Here is a 23,917-nt window from a genome sequence, read left to right as displayed (position 1 = left end):
TATAAAATTTTTAACCGTAGACTTACATAATAAATTGTATTAATTCGAAGAAGAGATGTGTGACTGATGTTTTTCACATAATGTTGAATAAAGACAATGTAAAGAAAATATGAGAGGAGAGAGGAAATAAGAGGGGAGGGGAGAGAGAGAAAGAGAGAGAGAGAGAGAGAGAGAGAGAATGAGCATCTAAAACCGGTACTCATAAAGCCTGAACTTCTTACACGTTCATCTTTTCTCTTTTTCTCTCCAACGCGGCACTACATAGAAAAAAAAGAAAGAAGATGAAAGAACTTTAGTTAAAAAGAACAGACCTATAATTGATTCTTAAGGTTTATTCGCGTTGTACTTTTCAACTCCCAAATATGTATCTATCTTATTTTAAGTTAAAAAATTTTGAGAGATTTCAAATAACGCGAACAGACTTTAATTAATTTGAAGACTATATCCATATAAGTACTCAAACAGAACAAGTCACAATAATATCAAAATAAATCGGAAATGATTGAAAAACGATTTTTAATGATCATTCTGAAGTCATTTTGATATCATAATGACTTGTTGTTCTGCTTGGGTATAGTCTTAAAATGTCATACATGTAAATCAATTACAAATGTGCTGTACATGTATTAATGTCTTAAAATAATTAAAATATTAAGCTTATTTTAGAATTGCGTAAGCATAATCATAAGTGATTGGCTGCATTCAGTAGAAAAAGCAGCAATTGTTGCAAAATTATTTAATGTGATTGGTCTTGCTCTTAATGCCTCGCTGAATTTAACTGTAAACCTGTTTTATGTTATTAAAGAATTTTACAACAGTTTTACAACAGTTACAAAAATTACTTTTTCTGTTAAATGTAGCCACTGTATTTATAAGAATTGATGAACCACAATCAAATATTTCCTCGTGTATGACTGATTAATTCTTGCAATTACAACCATTTTCAACTGCACTTACGCAATTATAGAACAGACTTTATACTGCCTTGAAATAAGAATTCATTATCAATATCGAGCTAAAAGTAAAGAAGGCAATTGCTTTTCTTACTTTCTTCTTCCCCGTTAATTATAAAATTAGTTAAGGAAAGCATCTGAATTATTATTATCTTAATAGTGCTAAAGTTTCAACAGAAACGTGCGCGGTCTGTCTATACAAATCTATAGTCACGATGCATAGAGTATCAAGACACGAAACGTTCGGATCGTAGAGTGTCGTAAAGCGCCTAACTTCAGGCAGGAGACGATAAACGGCGCCGAATATATCGCTTGGTGTGCGCATCCCGCGAAGCGCTCGCGAATCATGTAGACATCACGATTTTGCATCCTATATTTAACGTGATACTTTCGACGTCGGTCTGCCGTGACGCGGCCACGGCCTGGCGTCTCTTGACTCGTTTGTTCGTCCGCGTGCGTCCTTCAACTCGTTTCGTCTCGTGTCTCGCTTCACGTCATTCGGTCCACTCGCCACGATCCTGAAGGCGAACGCGACGCGCGGGAGTGTAACTGTACGGTGCTGTGTCCCGGTAATTCACGGGGAAATGTCAGTGACGTGAACGTGCACGCGGTAGCGTTGACGCGTATCTCCCTGTATATTTTCTCGAGCAAGAATGAGCGACAGACATCGACGCACGGTAAGCGATCGAATCCGCTGTTCCGTCCTGGCGACGCGAAGACGTGACGCTGTCTTTTAACCTAATTTCGTCCAAGTTCGCCTGATGTTACTGCGGGAATAATTCAATCAATACATTAAAGGAGCACAGTCATCGCTGAGTTCCTTTACACGAAAATCGTCTCGTGAATTTCGTGATCCGAGATATCGGCTTCCGTAAACGTAGTTCGATACACGCGTCGCCGATTCGCGACATCAACAGCTGATCTAATCCTTTGACTGTAATCCGAATCGCTCGCGGGCTTTTGTCCACCCCGCCTGTAAAAATACGCAGGGAGGGGCGGACAGGTATAACCGAGACAGTTAAAGTATCTTGTAATCACGCGTACCTTGTACTTTGCACCGGGTATCTCTCTCTGAGATATAATATTCTTATAACCTAAAAAAGCGAGAGAGAGATAAACTCTGTGATAAGACTTCGTTTTGCGATTTTCTCATTCTCCTCTTTACCGTATCTTTTCTTTATTTTTTTTCCAGGATTTTTCTACTATAGACATTATTCGATAGCAAACAATTTCTATTTGACATGATTTCTATAGTTATGATTCTGTCACTGCAAAAACTTTCTCACTTTAGACACAATGTTGCAACAATTATTTCTCACAAAAGTTACATTTGGACGAAGTATAGATCTTTGCCAAGTACACAAAATGACATGATAGTAAATATTAATTTGATGATAAAGCGAACAATACATTTAGTAGACAAAGGATAATATATGCAACCATGATAAAAATTGCATATTTAGCTAATTTTACAAAAAAAAGCGATTTCTTTAATATGAAGGCTTGAGAAATATAACTTTATTAAATGTAACTTTTAATGCAAAATTTAAGTTACTAATTATATGCTATTTTATTGTTTTAGTCTCTGCACGACTTCTTCCACTGGTGATTGTAGTGGTTTCCCATAGTGGAAACCAAAAATTTCATCTTACGCTACGGTGAGCTTTTTGACTTTTTAAAAAAATATTTATCTTTATATCTTCTTATGGGGTTTCTTTAGATGTTTTTGTTAAATTAATTTTTATAAACTTAATGTCGCAAGATTTGTGATGCAGGATTTATATATGAAAGCTAATATAAAAATCATAATTCTCCTTAAGATTTCTGATTCTCAGAGATGCAAGTTTTCTTCGTTTCCATTTGGTTTTCTCAGAGACGACATTTAATCTAATCTTCATCTAAATGAGTAATATTAAGCGAGTCATGTGACAAGGGATGATATAGGATCGTACCTTTCTTTCGCTACGACTTCAGATATTATTCTAAGGTCTCGTAAATGTCGCGGCCATCCAGCGGAAGCACCATAGAGAACTGAAAAGACTACATAACTATTGTATCATATCAGCCGAGTATTACCTTAATCTTGGTAGGAGTCGAACGACGGACTTAGCAATGTACAGTCTGTGCAGAAAGCGTTTCGATAAGATGAATGTCAGCTCTGTTAACGCGATGTCCACTTCTTCAGGGATCACTCCGCGATTGAATCGGCTCGCTCTTCCAATCGCGACTGAGACACAGCCACAGCTTACAGTTCCCAATTCGTTCTGTAAATAATGTATAAAAGATTGTAAAAGATAAAAAAATCATGTGTATTAAACATATTAAAAAGCGTACACTTATCAAATATCTAAAATTGATATCAATGGCGTCTTAAAATCTTTTATCAAATCTTTTTTTTTATTTTGTACAAAAATTATATTTATTTTTAATTTCTGTGTATAATATAGAATTACAATTTGTTTTTTTGAATAAGAAATTATCAACATAGAGAAATTTTATTTAGAAAAGTATGAAGTAAACATCAATATGTTTTATTATTATGTTTATAGTGCGTTACATCATATTTCTTGATCAGAGTGCTACACATATACGTAGCACGTACAAAAAACTCCTTCCACGTGCAGCATAAATTAAACAAGATTCGCTCGCAATAATGAGGTTTTAATCTTCATATAAAGATGATCTTAATAATGAAATTACTTTAGAGAAACGCATCTCACATAATTTTCGATAATTGATACATTTTTATTCTAATTTAAATCAATATGCAAGTTGTTTGAGATCCAATATGCAAATTATATCAACGTAGAATACGATTATATTACGAAAGTATATGTACAAAGTCATTTATAATTATTATGTTGCATAATTAGATGCAAGAGCTTTATAAAGAAATAAACATGCGACTTAATATAGTATGGGTCAATACATGATGAGTGAGAAAAAAAAAGCTAGGTGAATAAGATCGGTACAAACCGACACAAAATTATTCAACTTCGTCTTTGATTAATGATTAACAATTCTAACAGCAGCAGTTATTTTATGATTGTCGCAATCTGTGTACAAATTCGCGCAATCAATGATGTGCGTTCTAAAAAATCTTATTTTAAAATAATTTACGAATGTAATGTTCCTAAGTAAAAAAAATGACTCGTCACATTTTATTTCATTATTTGATATATATCCGTTAATTTTTTAAATCTTTTCTCTTTCGTTTTCTCGCACTTTCACTCCATATGCGAAACATCAAGCAAGCATTTTCAAATGAGATTGTACCACGTTATCAGCCAGTATCCGTTGATAACGAGCAAAACTCATTGCTCTTATACATATCGGTTCGATCCTGCAGAAGCTGATTGAGTTATCCGAGCGAAGGATCGAATCTTACGACAGTTGCGTGCGCGTTTTTACGCTTTATCGTATTCGTACAAATTTCTTTGCCCATTCACACGAGTTGCAAATTTAACAATTGCGGATTTATCTCTTTGTGGATCATTTCCTCGATTCGATCGCGTCGCGCGAATTTTGATGTTTAAATTACATTAGCATAATCAAAAACTTCACGCGCATTGTTCAGTGTTCCTTTTTATCGCCGTTCTATTTTATTAAATATAAAATACCTTTCTTTCATGCCGTGATATGTCGCGCGATGTTGTTGCGAGGTATTGCATTCGCGGAAGCGCGCCGCAATTCAGCGCGGCGTGTCTTCAAGAACCGCGACAAGACTCAAGGATGCGAGAGGGACGCATTGGATCTTTCCCACGATGGATCTCTGGCCCGACACGTGCGCATGAAGATGATGGCTTATCAGCCCATGGAGGTGCCGCTATCCTCCATTTTTTCAAATTCTTTTGTAAGTTACGAGAAATGGCGTAAACACAAAATTGCAACTTGTAACTGTCAACAGAGTCGTAAGTCAACACTGGATTTATTGTAACTATCTCCAATAGTCTTAAAGACACAAAAAAACTTAAGCAGCAAGTCATAACCAGTAAACAAATTGACATTTTGAATTTTCTATGATTTTGTTATTGCTTTAAAGCTACAAGATTGTCTGCAATTGGAGTTATATGGTAAAGTTGTAAACAGTATGAAATCGACCAATCACAATCGAATGTGAGGAGAATAATCAACTATGATTGGTCAATTTCTTATAGCTTACTACGTAATATTACTCTCATTGCAGACAATCCATATGCTTTATATGTTGATTCTTGACTTACGATAGACACTTAGACAATCTTTGTGTTCGGGCCCAGAAACATAAAATATAATAAAAATAAAAACCAAAGGAACGCGACTATATAAAACGACTCGCGAATGAAAAGTTAATTAAGAGTTATCGGACTAATCTTATTTGAAGCATTTGATTAACTAATCAGAAGAAAGAATTTTACGAATTGACCAATTAGAGAAGAATATAAAGAATACTTCAAAGTATTTATAGCATTACATTGACCATACTCATATCCAAGAGATTGTATCGAATCGCGCGGATTGTCACGTTGTAAAATGTTCACATCTTGTAAAATATAAAAATACCTAATTAGTTCCTTTCATGTTTTCTAAGACATTTCGTGTGTACTCTAAAAAATATCAATATGAATTCAGCATTCCTCTGGTGTGGATTTAACATTCATGCGGTGCCTATATAATTCTCACTTATGTTAGTATTAATATTATAACACCAACATGATGTAAATTTCAAACCTCTGGTGTTTATATCAACACCATGATGTGGATTAAAAACCCATGATGTTAAATCCACATCATATTGGCGTTAATATTAATTAACACCAACATAGTGAGAATTATATAAACATCGCTATTTTTAGAATGTGTTTGACTATGAACTACGAAAAGTCGCGGTTGCTTTAATGTGCGATGTTGCAGCCATTTATTCATTATTTCGTTCGATGATGATGAACATGAAATTTTTATTTAGAGTACCATATATCGAAATGATAAATGAGCGGACTGATTTTTCCCTCTATGAAAATTATCAGCTATCAGAGAGATTCTCTGAATTTGCGAAATGCATTTGATTTAGTAATGCAACATTATTTCATATTTATCCATGATATAAAATAATATGCGACCAATAATCAATCGATAGGCTGAGATAACTAGAGATACGTTCATAACTACTTTGCAACGGTTTCTTCATGTTTTATTTGCCATTACGAATTAGTCTTTTAGTGTTCGCTCTGTTCTGAGGATGGATATCGCAGTGCTTAAAATAATTTACAGTTGAATTAATTTTTCAGACTTTTTATTGTTTTAAGAAATGCCTCTTTTTTTAGTCACATAAGAGCACGATAAGAGCTCCTGTATTTATTAAATTCACCGGTTGATAATCACATTTACATTCAAGCTTTTTATCTTATTTCATAGCGTACTTTTTTTACACGTGTGCATTAGCAGCTTTTGTTCAATCATTTTTATCGCTTCACGTTAATTTCTACAAGAATACCATCAGTAAGATATCGATTGGAGATTGATTATCTGCCTTATGACATTTTCGCGTTCCGTTCTCCTCGTGTATAGTACAGCATTAGAATGAATATCAATATAGTATTATTTCTCATAACCTTGTGCTGCCTTGCGTAGCCAAGTCCACCGAGAAGATCAGAAAGTGAAATTGACGGCGAAATGCTAACGAACCTTGACTGGCGCGTCGAAAGAGATGTGCAAAACGCGTCTCGGAGCACCTCCGGTCACGCAGCTGCACCGCTTCGACTGTGACGTTGAGGTTTGCTCATAAATATCATCTGAAAATTTTACGTAACGTCTATTTAGCCTAGATATTTCTGCTCGTGCTCTGCATAAATTAAGGTGAAACGTGGTATTAAAGCTCGTGGATGTTTTAACTCTCAACGGTATACGTGTTAATGAGAATAAACATAATGACGATTAATATATGACGTATAAATGAGCGATTCTTGTTGCCTTATCACTCGCATTGATAAGATATCAATGACAAAGAAATTTCTATAATCAAGATTGCTAAAATTAACAAAATATTGAGAGTTTGTTACATGCGTTTGTTTATGCAAATTTAATTGATCTTTTGAATATTGATTTCAATGTTGATTCTATTCTATATTTAATTTTTATAATTTTAAAATCTATAAAGTTATGATCTTGCTACCGAAGTAATTTGTTGACAGCAGGATCGTAGTTTTAGATTTTAGAATTATAAAGATATATTTACTTATAAATTTAACCTTTAAATACTAGGTCATAGTAGCACTTTCTATTATAATTGTGGTAAAAACCTTATTCTGGAGGATAGTAAAAAATATTATCTAGAAATCTTAAAGTTCATTATTTTTACGTTTTTTTATATCATAAAAGCATAAATAATATAATACGTTTCTCTATATCATAAAAGCATAAATAAATTTAATTCTATAAAAATTTTTAGGAATGTTTTGAATACAACCTACCTACTTAAAGACTAAAATTAGATCGATAATTGCATTAAAATCAGTATCTACTGTAAGAAGGCATAACATTCAGTAGATTTTATATTTTTGCAAAAACGTTGAAATGTCTGTGTCGTCTCGAGTCAGTGTCCTGAAATAAACTAAAACCGGAAGACGAGCAAAATGAACGTGTCCGCCGGAGCGGACCAATCTAAATAAGCACAACGGCTTAAACGCCGGTTCCTCCCGATGAGTATTTAGGGTCTTGTGGGGAAGGTGAAACCTCCCTTTCAAAAATACTTTGTATTTGTTCTGGAGATGACATGCGCGGGAAAGGAATGTGCTTTCTTTCGTGTTCTCTGAACTCATAGAATTACAATATACATAATCTGAAATTAAATGAATCTACATTAAAAACATGCACTAAAAAAAGTATGTGATTGTAATTGCATGACGAAATAATTATAGTTAGAAGTTCCACTTTCATACACACATAGTATGTGATTGTAATTGCATGACGAAATAATTATAGTTAGAAGTTCCACTTTCATACACACATAGTTATTACTACTATAATATTAATAATAATTATTTTATAGTTCTGTCAAAAAGTATACAGTTGAACACCAAAAATGATCTATAAATTATAATTAAAAGGTATAATATAATAATTGCCATCATTTTTTCTCTCAATGTGCAAAATTGTATTTGCATAATCAAATGGGAATAGGTTTTGGAAAAATTTATCGCGAGCTTTTAAATGTGATAAAATATCGGAATCTTCTTTCAACAATTAATATTTATGTGCGAAAATATGATTTTTAAAAGTAGTTTAAAATAAAAAAATTTCTCAAGATTTTATGCATTGATCTAAAATTACTATTCTAATCTGAACGAAACTGAATATAAAATTGCATTTCAGGAAAGCGAGGCGATATCGCTCTTCGCTACAGCGTCCAAGCTGGCCACCGTGGAAGATGAGGGTCCAAAGCGGCCCGAAGGCCCCATCCGACCATCCGCCGCCTCCCTAAAGGTTTCACCCACGGCAAGGGCAATTCTCCAGGCATCAAGGTCATCGAAGAAGCTAGTTACTCCCGTTAGTACACGCGACGCTGAGACTATCACAGGTAAGGCGAAAGAAATTTTTATCATTTTTATACGTACCAGCTGTCGCTTGGGCGATGTCACAGAAATGGTGCTCAAGATATTGATTCTTTCACTTAGTGTCTTGTGAGCTTCACTAGTTTCACAACACAATCAGAATCGTTACTTGTAAATTGTAGTTTTTCTAAATGTAGTGATTGATGATTAATATGATATTAATATAGACGTGATTAAAACACACGATTCGTTGAAACGATGATGATTCAACTGGCTGACGGATATAGGTGCGAGAACTTCTGTCGTTTCCGACGAGAATTTCTCGTCGGAACTAAACAAACTGATTTTTATGAAAAACAGAACGTTGATCTCACGCGTTTAAGATACGGATTTACTACATCTTACTTTGTAAGCGTACGAAGAGAAACTGTCTTTGACGATGCTAGCACGAGGAGTTTTATAAAGTGGCTTACCTGTTCCAAGCCTCATGGTGTTTCCCATTGGCCTGAGCCAAATGATGATTACTCCTGCCCGGCGGATAATACGCCACGCTCCATTCTCATCATCATGGACGTCATCATCATTATCGTTATAGTTCTAGTCATCATCATTTTTGCCGTCGTCAGCATCATAATCATTATCATCATCATCATCATCATCATCATCATCATCATCATCATCATCATCATCATCATCATCATTGTCGTCGTCGTCATCATCATAACTGTTATGTTAAAAATATTGGTTGTCGTTACGATTTTTATTGCAAATATCTGAGTATCTTTTATCTTTGATATATGCTTCGTATTAATTGCAATGTGATCGATAATATTCTAGGAATAATTTTCTAAGATATCATTATTTTGCCACGTGTTCAAAATATCGAAAATATAATTATTCAAATCTTGAAATAGGCGACCTAGAAAGGATTAGTTTTTGTGTGCATTATAGAATCTCAATTAACGCGTAATTTCTTCGTGCACTTTTGCAAAAAGTATATGTGATTTCTTTTGAATATTTTTCAATTGATCGGCTTTTGTAAATTATTGGAAATTAAATTAAATGCAAAGTTTCGCACCAACAATTTAGCTGTTATTTTAGCGGTGAAGAAAAAGTCATGAAATATGTGCAATTAAAATTCGTTCCATTAGCAAACGCTAGTTTATTCCCGTCTATTATATAATGCATGCGTATACACAGTACACATGTTTTTTTTTTGGTTGGTTAACTTCGAGCCGTTTGCCAGCAACCTTGTTGAAAGCGACTGCTACAGTGAAGATTTAAACTTATCGATCGCAAGTCTCTGTTTTGTTTTTAATATATGATAAAAAAATGAAAATGAAATTGAAATATTTATTTCCATTTTAAGAACTGATTAATCCAGAACAATTTTTTCTTCTTTTTTTTCTAACAAATTATTATCTTCTTGTTAAATATTTAAATACTGAAAATATCGAAAAAGTTATAAGTATTCTAATTGGCTTTTTATAATAAGCGATTACCTAAGCTTTATATTTAAGATGTAAGAAATTGACAAATTTCAGTCGAATGTAAAAAGAATCGATTATAATTGCAATTCTCTTTTGACTTAAGACTTAAAGTTTAAAAAATGGTTTATTATTTAATGGTTATTATTATTATAAGAAAGTCCATAAGATTAAGATTAATCTTAGAATATAACTTTTTCAAATATATTTAAGGATTCCAGAAAAAAGGATATTAGTTATATACATAAAATCATTAAAAAATTAATTAAAGCTTAATAGAGGAGAGCTTTACGTATTCATTGTTGTGAAGCATACGTTTTTGAAACTTAATTCTTTAAAGCGAAATGAAATTTAGCTTTTCAAATTAGTTTTGTTCGATAAATGACCCGATCACGGAAATCAAAATTGGCTAAGCTCCAGCTATACTGTCGCTGCTATTTTCCTCCATCGCGACGTACGTTCGACGGAGTTCTTCGGTGGCTCGCGACTTAAAAAGAACGTCTTTCCCGAGTTCGCAAACGCATCATCATTAATGATAGGTCGCGAAGAGTGTTCGCGTAATCACCCAGAATAAAAGACGCCGGGCGTCACTCATCATTCGACGTAATTAGTGGAGCATATATAATCGCTACGCACGACCGTGTCATTTAACTCATTTACTAGCAATTTCGTTATAATTGTGTGCATACGATAAGGTGCACGCAGACGGGTTACACAATTTAATTCTTCGCAGCTGTCCGGATAAAAAAGAATTCACAGATGAAAGCGTTTATTAACGACATATCGCAAACATACTTCGATAATTTATTGGGTCATATGTTCCCATTTATATAGTATTATAATATTTGATAGCATTAATTTGAAAAGTGATAATTGCGCTTTTTTTTATTGTATAAAAAAATTATAATTAATATATGTTTAAGATGAGTGAAAAATTTCACACTTATTTTAAAAATAAAAGATTTATTATCAAAATATTCATTTTTATCTAAAGACAAAAAATTTGAAAATAAAGTTTTTTGTATATTTTGCAAAAGAAATAGAGAGCGAAAATTATGAACACATTTATGTTTGTCATTGATTAAATCGTAAAATTATTAAATCGTCTTCTCGGGAGTTAATTATACAAGTTTTTTATCAGACAATAAATTCGCAAAATGTTCAATTTGATGCACCGTGATGGTTTTGTTTCATTTTACGTAATCTGTGAGTTTCGAATCTTGTGAATCGAATTTTGTGAATCTTGTGGGCAGCGAATTTCGTTGATAGTGATAGAAGGTGCCTTAATGAAGAGAACGAAAGAGCGAAGAGTTCGGCTAGCGCCGAACACAAGATTATGTACCTAAGCACAAGGGAAGCGAGAAGGCCTAAGGGCCCAGCGAAGCTCAGAGAGATCCTTGAGAAACGTGAGACTGTGTTAAGCAAGTGGCGAGATGGTACGATATCCGTTCATGGTATTTTTCGCGCGCGAATGATTATTTTTTCCGGTATTACATGTTTGGCATGCAAAGTGGTAATACGTGATCAGAAAACAAGATTGAAATGAAGCTATTTCATTGGCAGAATTTAAAAGTAAAAAAAGTAACAAAGAGATTGAATCTAATCTTTTTTAATTACGGAAAGAATTAAATAGTTTTTTAGTAACCGGGCATGAATAATTACCATTGTTGTTGACGGTTAATTATTAATTGTATACGAAGTAATAATTTATTAAATCAAATTAGCATTTGATTTAAAATTAAATTCATAAAAACATTTGCTGAAACACATTCATACACAATATAATTCATATTTTACAAGTAATGTATTCTGATTACATTCTGTCTGGCTCTGTTGAAAATATAAACAGTATTGAAATATATTACATGTATGTATGATAAAATTTATAGTATTACATTTTGTTTCTCTTTACTAATACGATCCACAGTTGGTAACGTATTAGGTATTGATGTCAACTAGCACGTATTATCTTCTGTAGTAAGCGCACTAACGATTTACCTTGTTACACACGATTGCCAATATGTGGCAGCACATGCTCTGCATTGATGGTATTTTTATCATTTCTGCAGTGATAACTAGTCCGTACCTTTACATAATCATTTATGCTAGTATCCATTATCAATTCTTATATTTGAGACTGGCTTAAGTCTTAAGATTAAGTCATAAGCCAATCAGAGAACTGTATTAGCATCTTAAAACATTGCTTAAAACAATTTTAAAATAAAAATGGACTATCAATACCATTCTTAGACTTATTAAACGCTTGTAACCAAGCGCAATACTCGCATTTATACATTATATATATATATATATATATATTGAAAAAAAAAACTTTTGCACACAATAGTACAATAAACATTTGAGGAAAAGTCAAAGCGAGTTACAATCTAATTTAGGAACAATAAAAATAAGATTTAGATTTATGTAATATTTGATATAAATGGAACAGATAACGAAAGCTGAAGCTCACTTTTTATTTATATCTTTTAATTAAAAAAAGACTCTAACGAAGTTTTTTTATATAGCAAAAATATCGAGAAACTAAACATTATTAAGCTTTATAGAAATATTTGTGCAGTTGACTTAGAAAAAAAATGATTTATGAGCAATAAAATTTACCTTATCATTTTTATAATTTACGTTTTTTAATAAAATATTGTAATAACCGAGCAATAAACGCACAAGATATATCAAGCATCAAGATTTGCTTTGATCGAATATGACTTCTTCTTATGAATCTCTCGATTTTTCATTTATTATTGTTGACATAAAATGTTTAAATAAAATTAAAATGGACATAAAATTAAACACAAAACAAATTAGATTTAACAAAATTCTATTTGATAATTAAAGCTCTATTATTATAAATTCTTTAGTGTTTCACCAAGATGAGATTCATCCAATTTTTCAAAATTTAGCTTGAAAATATACTACAACAAATACATAAAATATTTTAGCTCTGTCAAGATTTGGCAATTGGCAAGCCATTACAATTATATTTCCATAATTTATATTTTCCAGTAAAATAATGATAAACGCGCGAAATTGATATAAAATAGTAGATGTAAAATTAAAATTAATATTAAATTAAATATTTAGTTTATATTAAATTTATATTAAAATGTTAATATTGACTGTTTTATCTATTTATACGAATCTCATCTGAATCATCATTTGAATCATATGCACAAAAATTATTTTTACTTCTTAAACGATGATATCTTCTTTTCATGTCATAATTGGTGTAGCATAGCACTAGGTACCTTTAAATCTACCGGGTACAAGTCTTGCACGATCTAGTTTCCACAATTCAATTCGAACGAAGAACGTTGGGAACTGGTTACGACGATCTAACTGTTTTTTTCGTCATTAATGGAATCTAGGAAATTCATAATTTTTCGCGAAAAGCGCACACCGGCATTCTCGCGTTGAACAATCGGCGCAGCTAATCTGAAGCATCATCGCGATTATATGTTAAATTCACGATGAGTTCGTGCAGCGCGATTGAGCGCGATACTCTTCTCGTGCGGGTCATCTCTATCTCACGAGAGAGGGATAGGACGAAAAATTATACTCTCTGAAGAGTACAAAGTTCACTGAAACCAAGACTCACGTTGTTTCCCGGTGTAGTCAGCATCAGCAGTTGCAGAATTGAGCCGGCATTACATACATTGCGTTGCCGCGTTTTCCTGAGAAAAACTCACCAAGTTCTGTGATTTTTCTCGGTCGACGATGCGTTCTGTTCACTACATAACTACTGTGCGAGGATCTCTTAAGAATTGTGTACAACGTCAGGTCAGTAGTTTTGCTGTCGATCGCACTAATTGGAATGAATCTTGAGTAATCCGGAAGCGTAATTCTGTTGAGCATGACGTTCCATCTTCAGTGAACTTTAAATTTCTCGGCAACATTTAAGAGGTAATTTAAAAAAAATTTGAAACCTCTAATTAAATATCATTAAATATCAAACTAATTATCACTCAATCTCTTGTGTTAAATAATTTTCAATTTCCATATGTCAAAATATATAAATCAATTTATATGTGTGATTAATTTCAAAATAAACAACATTTATATTAACTCTTAGTAAATAATTAAAATTAAATCAAAATTAATATATTTTCTTGAATTAAGTTGCTTAATTTTTTAATCGCTTATTTTAATTGTTTTAATTAAATTAGCGATAAATGAGAACAGTAGCGACTTGCAGAAATAATTAAAAATAACTCAATTTGAATATAATTTGACATAATGAATTTAACGGTGTAAAGATGATTAATAATCTCCATCGAACTCAACTTGATGTGAAAAATTTCCATCAAAATTACATGAATTTTTTACTTAAAATTAGATGAAATTTTATTTAAATTTTAGTTTACAAAGATATCAAATAGATGTGACAGTGTTTGGTTAAATTTTTTATTTTCTAATTACTAAATAAATATTAGCATCTTCGAAGTTTATCGTATCTTGAAAAGGTGATCGACTCCGAAGATCTGTAGTTACATGCACTTCGCATGAAACATGTTAATGTGGTATGCAACCATTGAAGGGTCTCTCATTTGTGGTAAGCCGCACAAATCTCTCCTCCTCCTCCTCCACATTTCCTGCTATACCGCAAGCAAACGCTTTTTGTCACTCAAGTCACGCACTCTTGTCTTACATCGCGGGTAGAAAATTTTAAGCGGTCGTGCAACGTAATGCGCGATAGAAAATAACTTTGTAATAATCTTAGTAACAGTAAAAGAGGCATTTTCATGATAACGTGTTGCACAATGATGAAGAGGGTGATTGAAAAGCATAAAGTGCGCTGTAATTTTACAAAATATATTATTTCATGAAATTTCATGCCTCTCATCTTCTCATTTTCACATGAAAATGAGTTATATGCGCATAACGCGAATGTATATGTATGTATATATATATATATATATATATATATTCCATCTTATCGCATTCGTCTATTTTTGCCGTTTAGTAAAGCGTATTAAGTATTTCTCATAACTTAAACCAATGATGCGCAACTTGTGGTCTGCCTGTAAATTTTTTGTCGGCCGTCTCATAGTCGAAAATATCATATTTTCTATTTTCCATTTTATTTCACTAATAAAATTATTCTCTTACTTTAAAAGTATAACAATTCAAAAAATTAAGTTCCCAGAAAAGGGGAAAAACTATAAATATTTTTTTGAATTATAACAATTTTGGCGATTTTTTTAAAAATTAAGTTCACTTTTGATGAGATTAATAGAGTAATGTTGACTTGACTGATTAATAATAATAATAATGCAAAAGCCAATTTGTTGAGTTGTATCACTTTTAAAAAAAGAGAACAGAATAAACATTATACGACTCACAAGATTTTACTTGTTTCTGAAAATGACTTAAATTGCGCATCACTGATGTAAACGTTGTGTCAACGCTATTATTGGATCACACTGTCATCATTCTAATTTTTGCACTTATGCGGAACAAGTCAACGATTAAACGGCGCGATTTTTTTTCCTGTTTCTTTCGTAAATGCGCCTAACGCGGATACGCACAATGCGTACATTCCCATCGCACCTGACGTCGAGCTCCCACATATAGAGAACAAGTCGCGAGATGATGCGTAGCACGCGCGCTCGATTATGCTCGAAGCGGAACCGCGTTTTATGGCGCGCGCATAATGAACGCGCCTTCGCACTTATTGTTAGTAACGCCACGGTGGATGCTGCGCTTGATTGTTGCAGATGTATGCAGCGGCGAGGAATTGCCAGAAGTCGAGATAATCAGCCTGCTAGAAGAACAAATACCGAGATATCGTCTCCGGGCCGACACCTTAACGCAATTCCAAGGTGAGCTCCTGCTTCTGTCTCTTAAGAAAACATGAGGTGAAAGGTAAAATGTATGCTTAATACAAAACGAAAAAATGCATGACCGCTCGCTGCGATCGGAGAAACCTTGAATTCCTTCTTTTTTTTTTTTTTTTTTTCCGTTACACAATTTGTATTCTAGACATTATCGAATTTGTATTTCAGAATTTATTGACAACGATAAAATACAGCCGTCAATAAAGCTATGCTAATCTCGACAAGTCTATCAGATGCCAGATAAACTTGATCGGTTTGATAAGTCATATATTCGATAATAATTGATAAAATCGACAATATGCAGTTACTTTGAGTATTAAACATAATTTCCGCGAGGAGAAAAACATTGATGTAGTTCTATAGATGATTGTAAACTTTTACTGTAATGACTCGTCTTTGATATAATCGAGAAAGTGGGGTGTTGAAAATCAATATAGGTAGAGAAGACCACAACGTGTGCCCGATCGAATTTCCTACGTTCTAATTAACCGAGGAAGCCTGTCCAGTAACTGTCTAGAAATGCATTTTGTAAATGAACATTTTATGGAGCCCTGAAGTACCGAACATAAGGGTCACATTAAGAAATTGCAACGCGTCATTCGAAGCAGGGAAAGCGCCGTAAAAAGTAATATTGCAATCGTAGGTATAAAAATATGAGAAAAATAAGTTAATAGTATCGAAAGTAGGTAAACAACGAACTTTATGTACGATCGCATGTTGTAAAGAAAGAGAGCATGAGAAGTGTGAAAGTATAAAGAACATTGTAGGGAAATATAAAGAACTTGCGTGATCTTTCGCCAAGTGCCGTTGAACTAGAAGCAATAATGTGGCACGTTCCAGATGGTGAACCATTAATTTGGTGGCCCGTATCGCGTGTCCCAATATCGCTTCAATAAAACGAAGCCTCTAAAAGATGCGTTCCCGACGGGGTTGTGGCTAATTAGAAACAGTACATTTAGCCGCGCTCTGCGCGAGTTGTAACGTGCAGGCAATGGCGTTTTTGTTACCCGTCTTCGAAACGGATACGATTACCGCATTAATTAGTACGTTAATACGTTGCCCCGAGTATATATTAGTATGCTTTAAAGTAATTTGCAGACCGAGGCGCTTAACACATTTTTGCAGTCTCCGTTTCAGTAGACGGGTAATCTAGATTGCTCGAATTCGGATCGTGCGACGACCGTCGATGATGATGATGATGATGATGATGATGATGATGATGATGATGATGATGATGATGATGATAATTATGATGATGATTTGTGCACGTGCGTGATATTAATAGCAAGATTTTTAAAAGATTATTTTTCATTATGTCGCGTGTTGTATTTATAGGATACGAGAACGCCGATTGGTTTATCCCAGCGCCTGCCCTCAAATCAGAGGACGTCGATTTGAAATTATCGCCGGATCAGATCCGGGAGACTCTTAACTACTTTAGTAAGTACAACCTCCAATTTATTTGTAAATTTTTTATTTAGTAGATAGTACGCATATATAAGCTGAATAATTCAATCGAAGAGAGGCCGGATTTGCAAATGTTATAAGTCAATCTTTTCAATGCTTCATAAAAAAGCTTGTATAGAAATGAAGTTTTTGTTATTATTAAAATAAGATTTTGATTGATGCGTTTAACATACGTAATTATAATTTAATTGCACTGTCTTATTAACGCAATTATAATGCAATAACAATGAGATTGAAGAAACGCCACGTATAGAAAGAAACGGAAATAGAAATAAGATTCAATCATAAACGTCAGAGAACGTGATATTAATGCAACGAGCGGAGTAAATCTAATCAAAACCGCTCAATGGAAAACCATCGGTTGCCGATGTTATGCAGCGCAATGGCCATTGCCATTTGTTTGTGCGAGTGTAATTCTGCGATGCGTGGAAAGTGCACAGAGACGCGCATCGCATGGAAATCCATCTTACTAAACGAGATAGAAAAGTGACAGATTGTTATAGCGGACATATCTAGGCGCTGTTTGGATATCGAGGAAGAATGACACGATGAAAGATTTCGCGAAGAATTCTTTTAAACTGAAGGAAAAGGAAATGTCTTGGCACAATTTTCTCGCTTAAAGATGATTACTCGTTTTGCTGGGCGACAATTCGCAAAGCACATGCCGTTAACAAGATATCTCACGTGTTGATTACTGATTTTCCGTAGTCTCAAGAAGCAATGCGTTTATTTTCATTTATGTGCTCTAAATATCGCGTAGTAACATCCGACATGATCACGTACGATTGTACCGTACATTGTAAAATAACGTTTGAGATTTAATGGCAACAATTTGACTTTTGTTCTACACGTATTTATTTTCTTCGCAATATGAATTGTTTATGTGTTCCGTTTAAATATTACACGTCTTAAAGGGGAACAGGAAGTTTGTATAGTGAAACTGAAGGCGAAATTTACGAATTTATTTCAGGGAAAGAAATAAATACAAATACAGATGTATTAGTTACTATTCTATTAAAAATATATTGAATAGAAAGTTAATAGAAAGTTGATTTACAATAAAAAATTTATTTAAAAATAAGAATTTTTGTGTCATTGAAGACAAATTTGAAATTCCAAATTTTTCCAAAATTTTATGGCTTCTAAAAGGGCAATTTTATTTCCTGATCTAATTTTGCTTTTCAGATTGAATCTAAAATAGACTGTTAGAAAATTATTACAAAATGGTAACTACGTAAATGTAAAATTCTAATGTTCACGTTATTTATGTTACTATTTTGTGGTAACATTTTCCTAATTATTTATTTTAACTTTAATTTTCAATCTAGGACAAAGTCCTGAAGAAAACTAGACCAGAAAACAGTAAAATGTTTCCTTAAGACTTACAAAATTGTGACATTTGAAATTTTCAAGTGCCTATCTTCAATAATAAAAAACTCCTATATTTTTAATAAATTTTATAATATTACAAATTAATTTTCTACATTTGAAATATAATTCTAAACAGAAAATTTTATTTCTTTCTCTGAAATAAATTCGCAAATTTTGCCTTTAACTATACAAATCTCCTGTTTCCCCCTTAATTTATGCGAAATTATGAATTTTATATTAATAAGTATTTTAAAAGCTGTAAATAATTTTATTGCGAAAAATACCACCTAAGATTAGGAAATATTATAACACAAAATTTGAACCACTAAATGCAAGAAATGTCGTTGACTTATATGGAACATTTCAGATTCTTACGGAAGATATTTATGTACAGTCAGCTCGACCGTTTTTATGACTATCGACAAATAGGGTGAGAAATGCATCCAAGATGTACCAGTCTATTTAATAATTGGTACATGAAAATATTCTGTTCTCTTTTTTTCTCTCTACCGCTATTGTCGAGCTTTTCGTCACTCCATCTCGCTTGCACTATTTTATTAAAGGACTCCGAAACTAATTATATAGAAAATTGGGTTCCGGTGAAAGAGTTAGTTTTTACACATGCTGTAGCTTATAATGCGGTGAAAAAAAATGTTATATACAAAAATTATGTACATATGGCTCAAATAATGAATATTTATAATGTATATCAAAGGTAAATTTTACATTTTGACACACTACAAGAATTATTCATTATTTGAATTATATATATTATATATAACATTTTTTGTTTATTTACATTATAAGCTGCAACATATGTGAAAATCAACTCATCTTATCCAATTTTCCATACAATTATGTGTGGTCCTTTCATCGACATGTTGAACGCACATTTTGCTAGCGTAATTTAGATTTCTCGAATCGTGAAAGAACACAATATTAATTGGACACGTAAGAGCACACATGTACAAAGTAACATAGTACGACGTGTTACAGATTTTATAATGAATTATGTTCATTCTCTCGTATAATAAATAAGTTTTTTCATTGTTTTGTAAAGATAATTGCCTATGCATATATTTATGACAAATGTGCGTAATCACGCGGACTACTTTAAAATAAATGTTCAAGAAGTAACAATATACCAATTAATAAAAAAAGAAAACACAAAAACATGCCTGAGCTCTTCTATTTGTATAATCGAAGGAAATAATTGTCTGCACGTTGCTTGTGCAACGTGCAAATGATTTATAGAATAATCTTTATAAATTTTATTAAACGTTTTTATTAATTTTAATAAGTATATTTCCTTCCAATAATTTATCCATTAATTATTTATATGAAATTATTTATATATGACTCGTTTATGCAAAGATCTCATAAATAAGATAAATAAAATGAATTATTTTATTATTTATTCAACTTCAACAGATTTCAACTGTATAACTAATCTGTTGAAGTCAATTAAGAGATTATTAACAGTGAATATATTCTTTAAATTAATTCTCAAAGTTAATGACTGCGGAAACAATATTCTATTCATATAGTATTCTATTCATATAGTATTCGCGTTTTATCGTTGCGAGAAGTCTCTTCGCATATCTTCGAATGATCTTATGTCATGATTTGAATTTCTATCTTTCTCTCTTATTCCCATATCGGACATAGTTATGTTACTGCCGGAGGCTGCTCCGTTTGTCCATTTGCACAACTAATCACCGTTTTCCGTATTGCGTCCGAGAAGTAATAATGAGAATCCTCTCACAGTCGCGCGGGTGGGACGCGCCCGAGATTGCATTGTTATCCGTAACGCATAGGATGCATCCTCTCTAACCGCTCCACTTTTCTCGGTTTATTTTGCGTTGTCTCTTCACCTTTTCCTTGAACCATGCAAAACGGTGAAATTTCACCGGACCAGAAAGAATGATAAACAAAGTTCCTCCTTTTTTTCGGTTCTCACGGCGATTCCCTCATTCTTGTTTTCTGGCGTCGCTCATGATTTCTCCATTCAACCTTTCATCGCACCCGACGTAGAAAGTGTTCACTAGTTTGTCGTTCAATCGCTGTTCTATCTTTTCTGTTATCTCTTTGAGCGATTCGAGACGCTGCTTTTCTCATCGACTGAATAAGAAACGAGGAAATCAAATAAACTTTGCGATCCCGCGACATCGAAGATATAAGAAAATGTTTGTACATTTGTTACGGTTAATGATTTTATTCAATTATTTGCGCCTTAACCGTGAAAATATTTTATGATTTTTACATATTTTTTCAATAATAGGAGAAAATCGATTTCGGGTTCTTTATTATGTTTTCTTCATAGAAACAGTGGATCTTCATTAGATCGCATGAAAGACAAGATGTCATTTACAAAACTAAATTATTAAATGGAAATAGAACCGATTCGGAGATAATATTCTTTTGATAATTTTCTTTTCACGTTTTATTTCTAATACAAAAAAGGTTTGTATTTTATTCACAGATTGTTGTAGAACTTTATATGAACCATTGATTGCACAACACAATATTTCTCAAGTATCATAAAGTATTAATTATAAAATATAACTATATGCAAATATAACTATATTTCAGAAGATTTAATCTAAAAATTTTACAAATTGTTTACGCAAATCTATTAGATTGCAAGATCTATTTAGGATTTCATATGAAGTATTTAGGTATAAAATAAAATGCAAAATATTAACTTTCACTAGTTCATATTGAACAACTAACAAATAGAAACGGTATCTCACGAACAAAGATTGCAAATGCCATTTCGCACTTTAAAGAATCGTAGCTGTCTGTTGATCATCCCACAAAGAGCATTGCTTTCTCAAGGAATATCTTCTAAGCGCTCTCGCAGTAGGTATCTTGAAAATGTCGGACGATTTACTAGCGTTTCATATTTCCTTGTTTACCCTCGACGATCAGACAATTTGACGAAATAATTCTCAATCCTTTTACTAGCCATGAAATATCAAAGAATTATCGCCTATTACAAAACATAAATCAATCTTGACTAGGAATGTCAGACTTGTCTGACTTAATGAATGACTTGTCTGAAATAAGTTTCATTTTGTCATATGAACAAAGTTTTACATAATTTTTTACAGTTGAAAATAGTACATTATTATTATTTCTGAGAGGAGAATGCTAAGAAAATGTTGGTTAAAATATCTATAAATATAAATAAAAAATAACTAATATACAATATATATATATATATATACAATATATATATATATATATATATATATATACACACACGTATAATATATATGTATAATAAATTAAAAATAATATATGTAATATTTTAAAATAAATACATGGGAGGGAGAGATAGTGCTTGTTAAAATAAAATATCTAAATATGTATAAATAAAAATGATCTTGATAATGTATACGTGTATAAAATATTTTGAAAATAAATATTGGGCATCTCGAGGGTGTTACAAAATAAATCCATTCATAAAGTTAAAGACGATATACTGTTGAATAGTCATTGCAACAACACAATATCCTTGATCTAATTCTTCTCACGTCACGTCACGTTAATTTGCCGTTTTCTCTGCATTGCGCACATATTTACTCGTATGTTTAATTTACATTCCAGGTGATTTTCAGAAGATGCAAAAATGCCATTTTTGTACATTAAACCTCAATTATTTCTGAAACTGATGTTAGTGAAATTTGGTTTGCATCGTATTGTTTTCAGCATCTATAAAGATCTATAAAAAAAAACATGTGTATGTTTAAAATAATATTTTATTATAAACTATTATAGTTATATAGAGATTCGAATATTTGAAAAATTATATATCATTGTAGACCAATACGAGTTTAAAAACTAATAATAGAAAAACAATAAATAATAAACCGTAAATAATAAGCAAATGGACTACCAATCACAATCAAGAACGTAACGCGAGCAATAGCAAATAAAAAAATTGATTTGCTTACTGCTTGCGTTTTATTATTTACGTTTTCCTAAGTATCACTAATGCTCGTTTCTACCATTGAGATTAAAGTTGAATGCAGTTCAATTAACTCTTTATCTTTTTCTAGTTTTAAGAATAAGAAAAAGATGAAGAATAAGTTGAACCGAGATTAAAGTTAATCCACAGATAGAAACGGGCACAAGTTATTTCTATCAGACTAAAGATTGAGATTGAAATTGAAAATAACTAACCAAATGCAAGAAAACCAATATCAAGTTTAGTGAATTTTATTTTTTTAGGTTAAATTCAATCTCAATTTCAATTTTTGCTATTTTAGGTCAATTCAATCTCAATCTCAATTTTTGCTATTTTAGGTCAATTCAATCTCAATCTTTATTTTAACTGGCTTAACTCAGCAGAAAACTGCAGTGTTAAATTTCATATTTCTAATATTCATATCGAAGCACAGTACATTGAGCGCATCTCGAACATGACGTTGACAAGCTCTCAGTTTATCGAAAATTGTCGCATCGGCCCGTCAATGAGAACAACTTCCTCGTTATCGAGCTTTCCTCGCTCACTCGCTCGCTATCCTTCCGGCGCAGTGCGTTCAACGCACTCGCGCGGGTAGAAGCGGTTCGGTCGTTCGACCAATCGCGTAGCGGAGCCAACTTCAAAACGAACGCTCGCCGGTCGGCGGGTCGGCCGTTTCGCGCGGTTCGTTCCACGATGTGTGGCTCAGTCACGCTCGTACAGCCGCGACGTTCGTTTCGTTTCGTGTCATGTTGTCCGTCGCGTGCTTATCGCTTATTCGCGCCACGCGTTCACGCCCGCTCTCGCGAGGTTAAACGCGCGGCGGCGATCCGTATAGCTTTCGTCTACACGAAGACGTTCGGTGACGAAAAATACTGCTTCTTTCAGTCCACGGTACGTAACTACAACGTCGGGCATGCGCCAGGACCGAGCTGGTAGTCGCCGCCCGTGTCCGGATTCTGCAAGATTTTTCTCCGCAATGAGGGAACGTCCCTCCTTAGCGAGATGAGTCGCGTCTCAGCGACCTTTGCTCGACATTCGAATACCGTTGACACTGCGACGGTTATCTCTGCACGAACGACAGTTGGAGTTCCCGGTTCGGAGCATAACTCGATCGCAAATATCCGGCACGCCTAGGTTAGGTCGCTGCAGAAGCAGCAGGAAGTTGGCCGTGAACGGATCGAATCCGCGCTCTTCTCACCTACGCATCTCGTACGTATCTCGAAAACAAATTATCGCGCCGGGTTATTCGTGATAATAAACAGTGTGAGGCAAACAAAATGTCATG

General features: G+C 33.2%; 1 protein-coding gene across 1 annotated transcript in view; it reads left to right on the top strand.

The window, feature by feature from the left end:
- The first annotated feature begins 4,602 nt into the window (after positions 1–4,602).
- Positions 4,603–23,917, top strand: part of LOC105620698 (trafficking kinesin-binding protein milt) — a 44,303-nt gene continuing 24,988 nt past the window's right edge. Inside the window, exons 1-4 of the mRNA XM_012202188.1 lie at positions 4,603–4,806; positions 8,304–8,508; positions 15,702–15,806; positions 17,157–17,261. Of these exons, the coding sequence (XP_012057578.1) occupies positions 4,603–4,806; positions 8,304–8,508; positions 15,702–15,806; positions 17,157–17,261 (619 nt within the window). The remainder of the gene's footprint in view (positions 4,807–8,303; positions 8,509–15,701; positions 15,807–17,156; positions 17,262–23,917) is intronic.

Source organism: Atta cephalotes (genome assembly GCF_000143395.1).
Source record: "Atta cephalotes unplaced genomic scaffold scaffold00028, whole genome shotgun sequence".
NCBI classification, from domain to species: Eukaryota; Metazoa; Arthropoda; class Insecta; order Hymenoptera; family Formicidae; genus Atta; species Atta cephalotes.
Note: the sequence above shows the minus strand (reverse complement) of the source record. Positions and strands in the feature narration are given on the sequence as shown.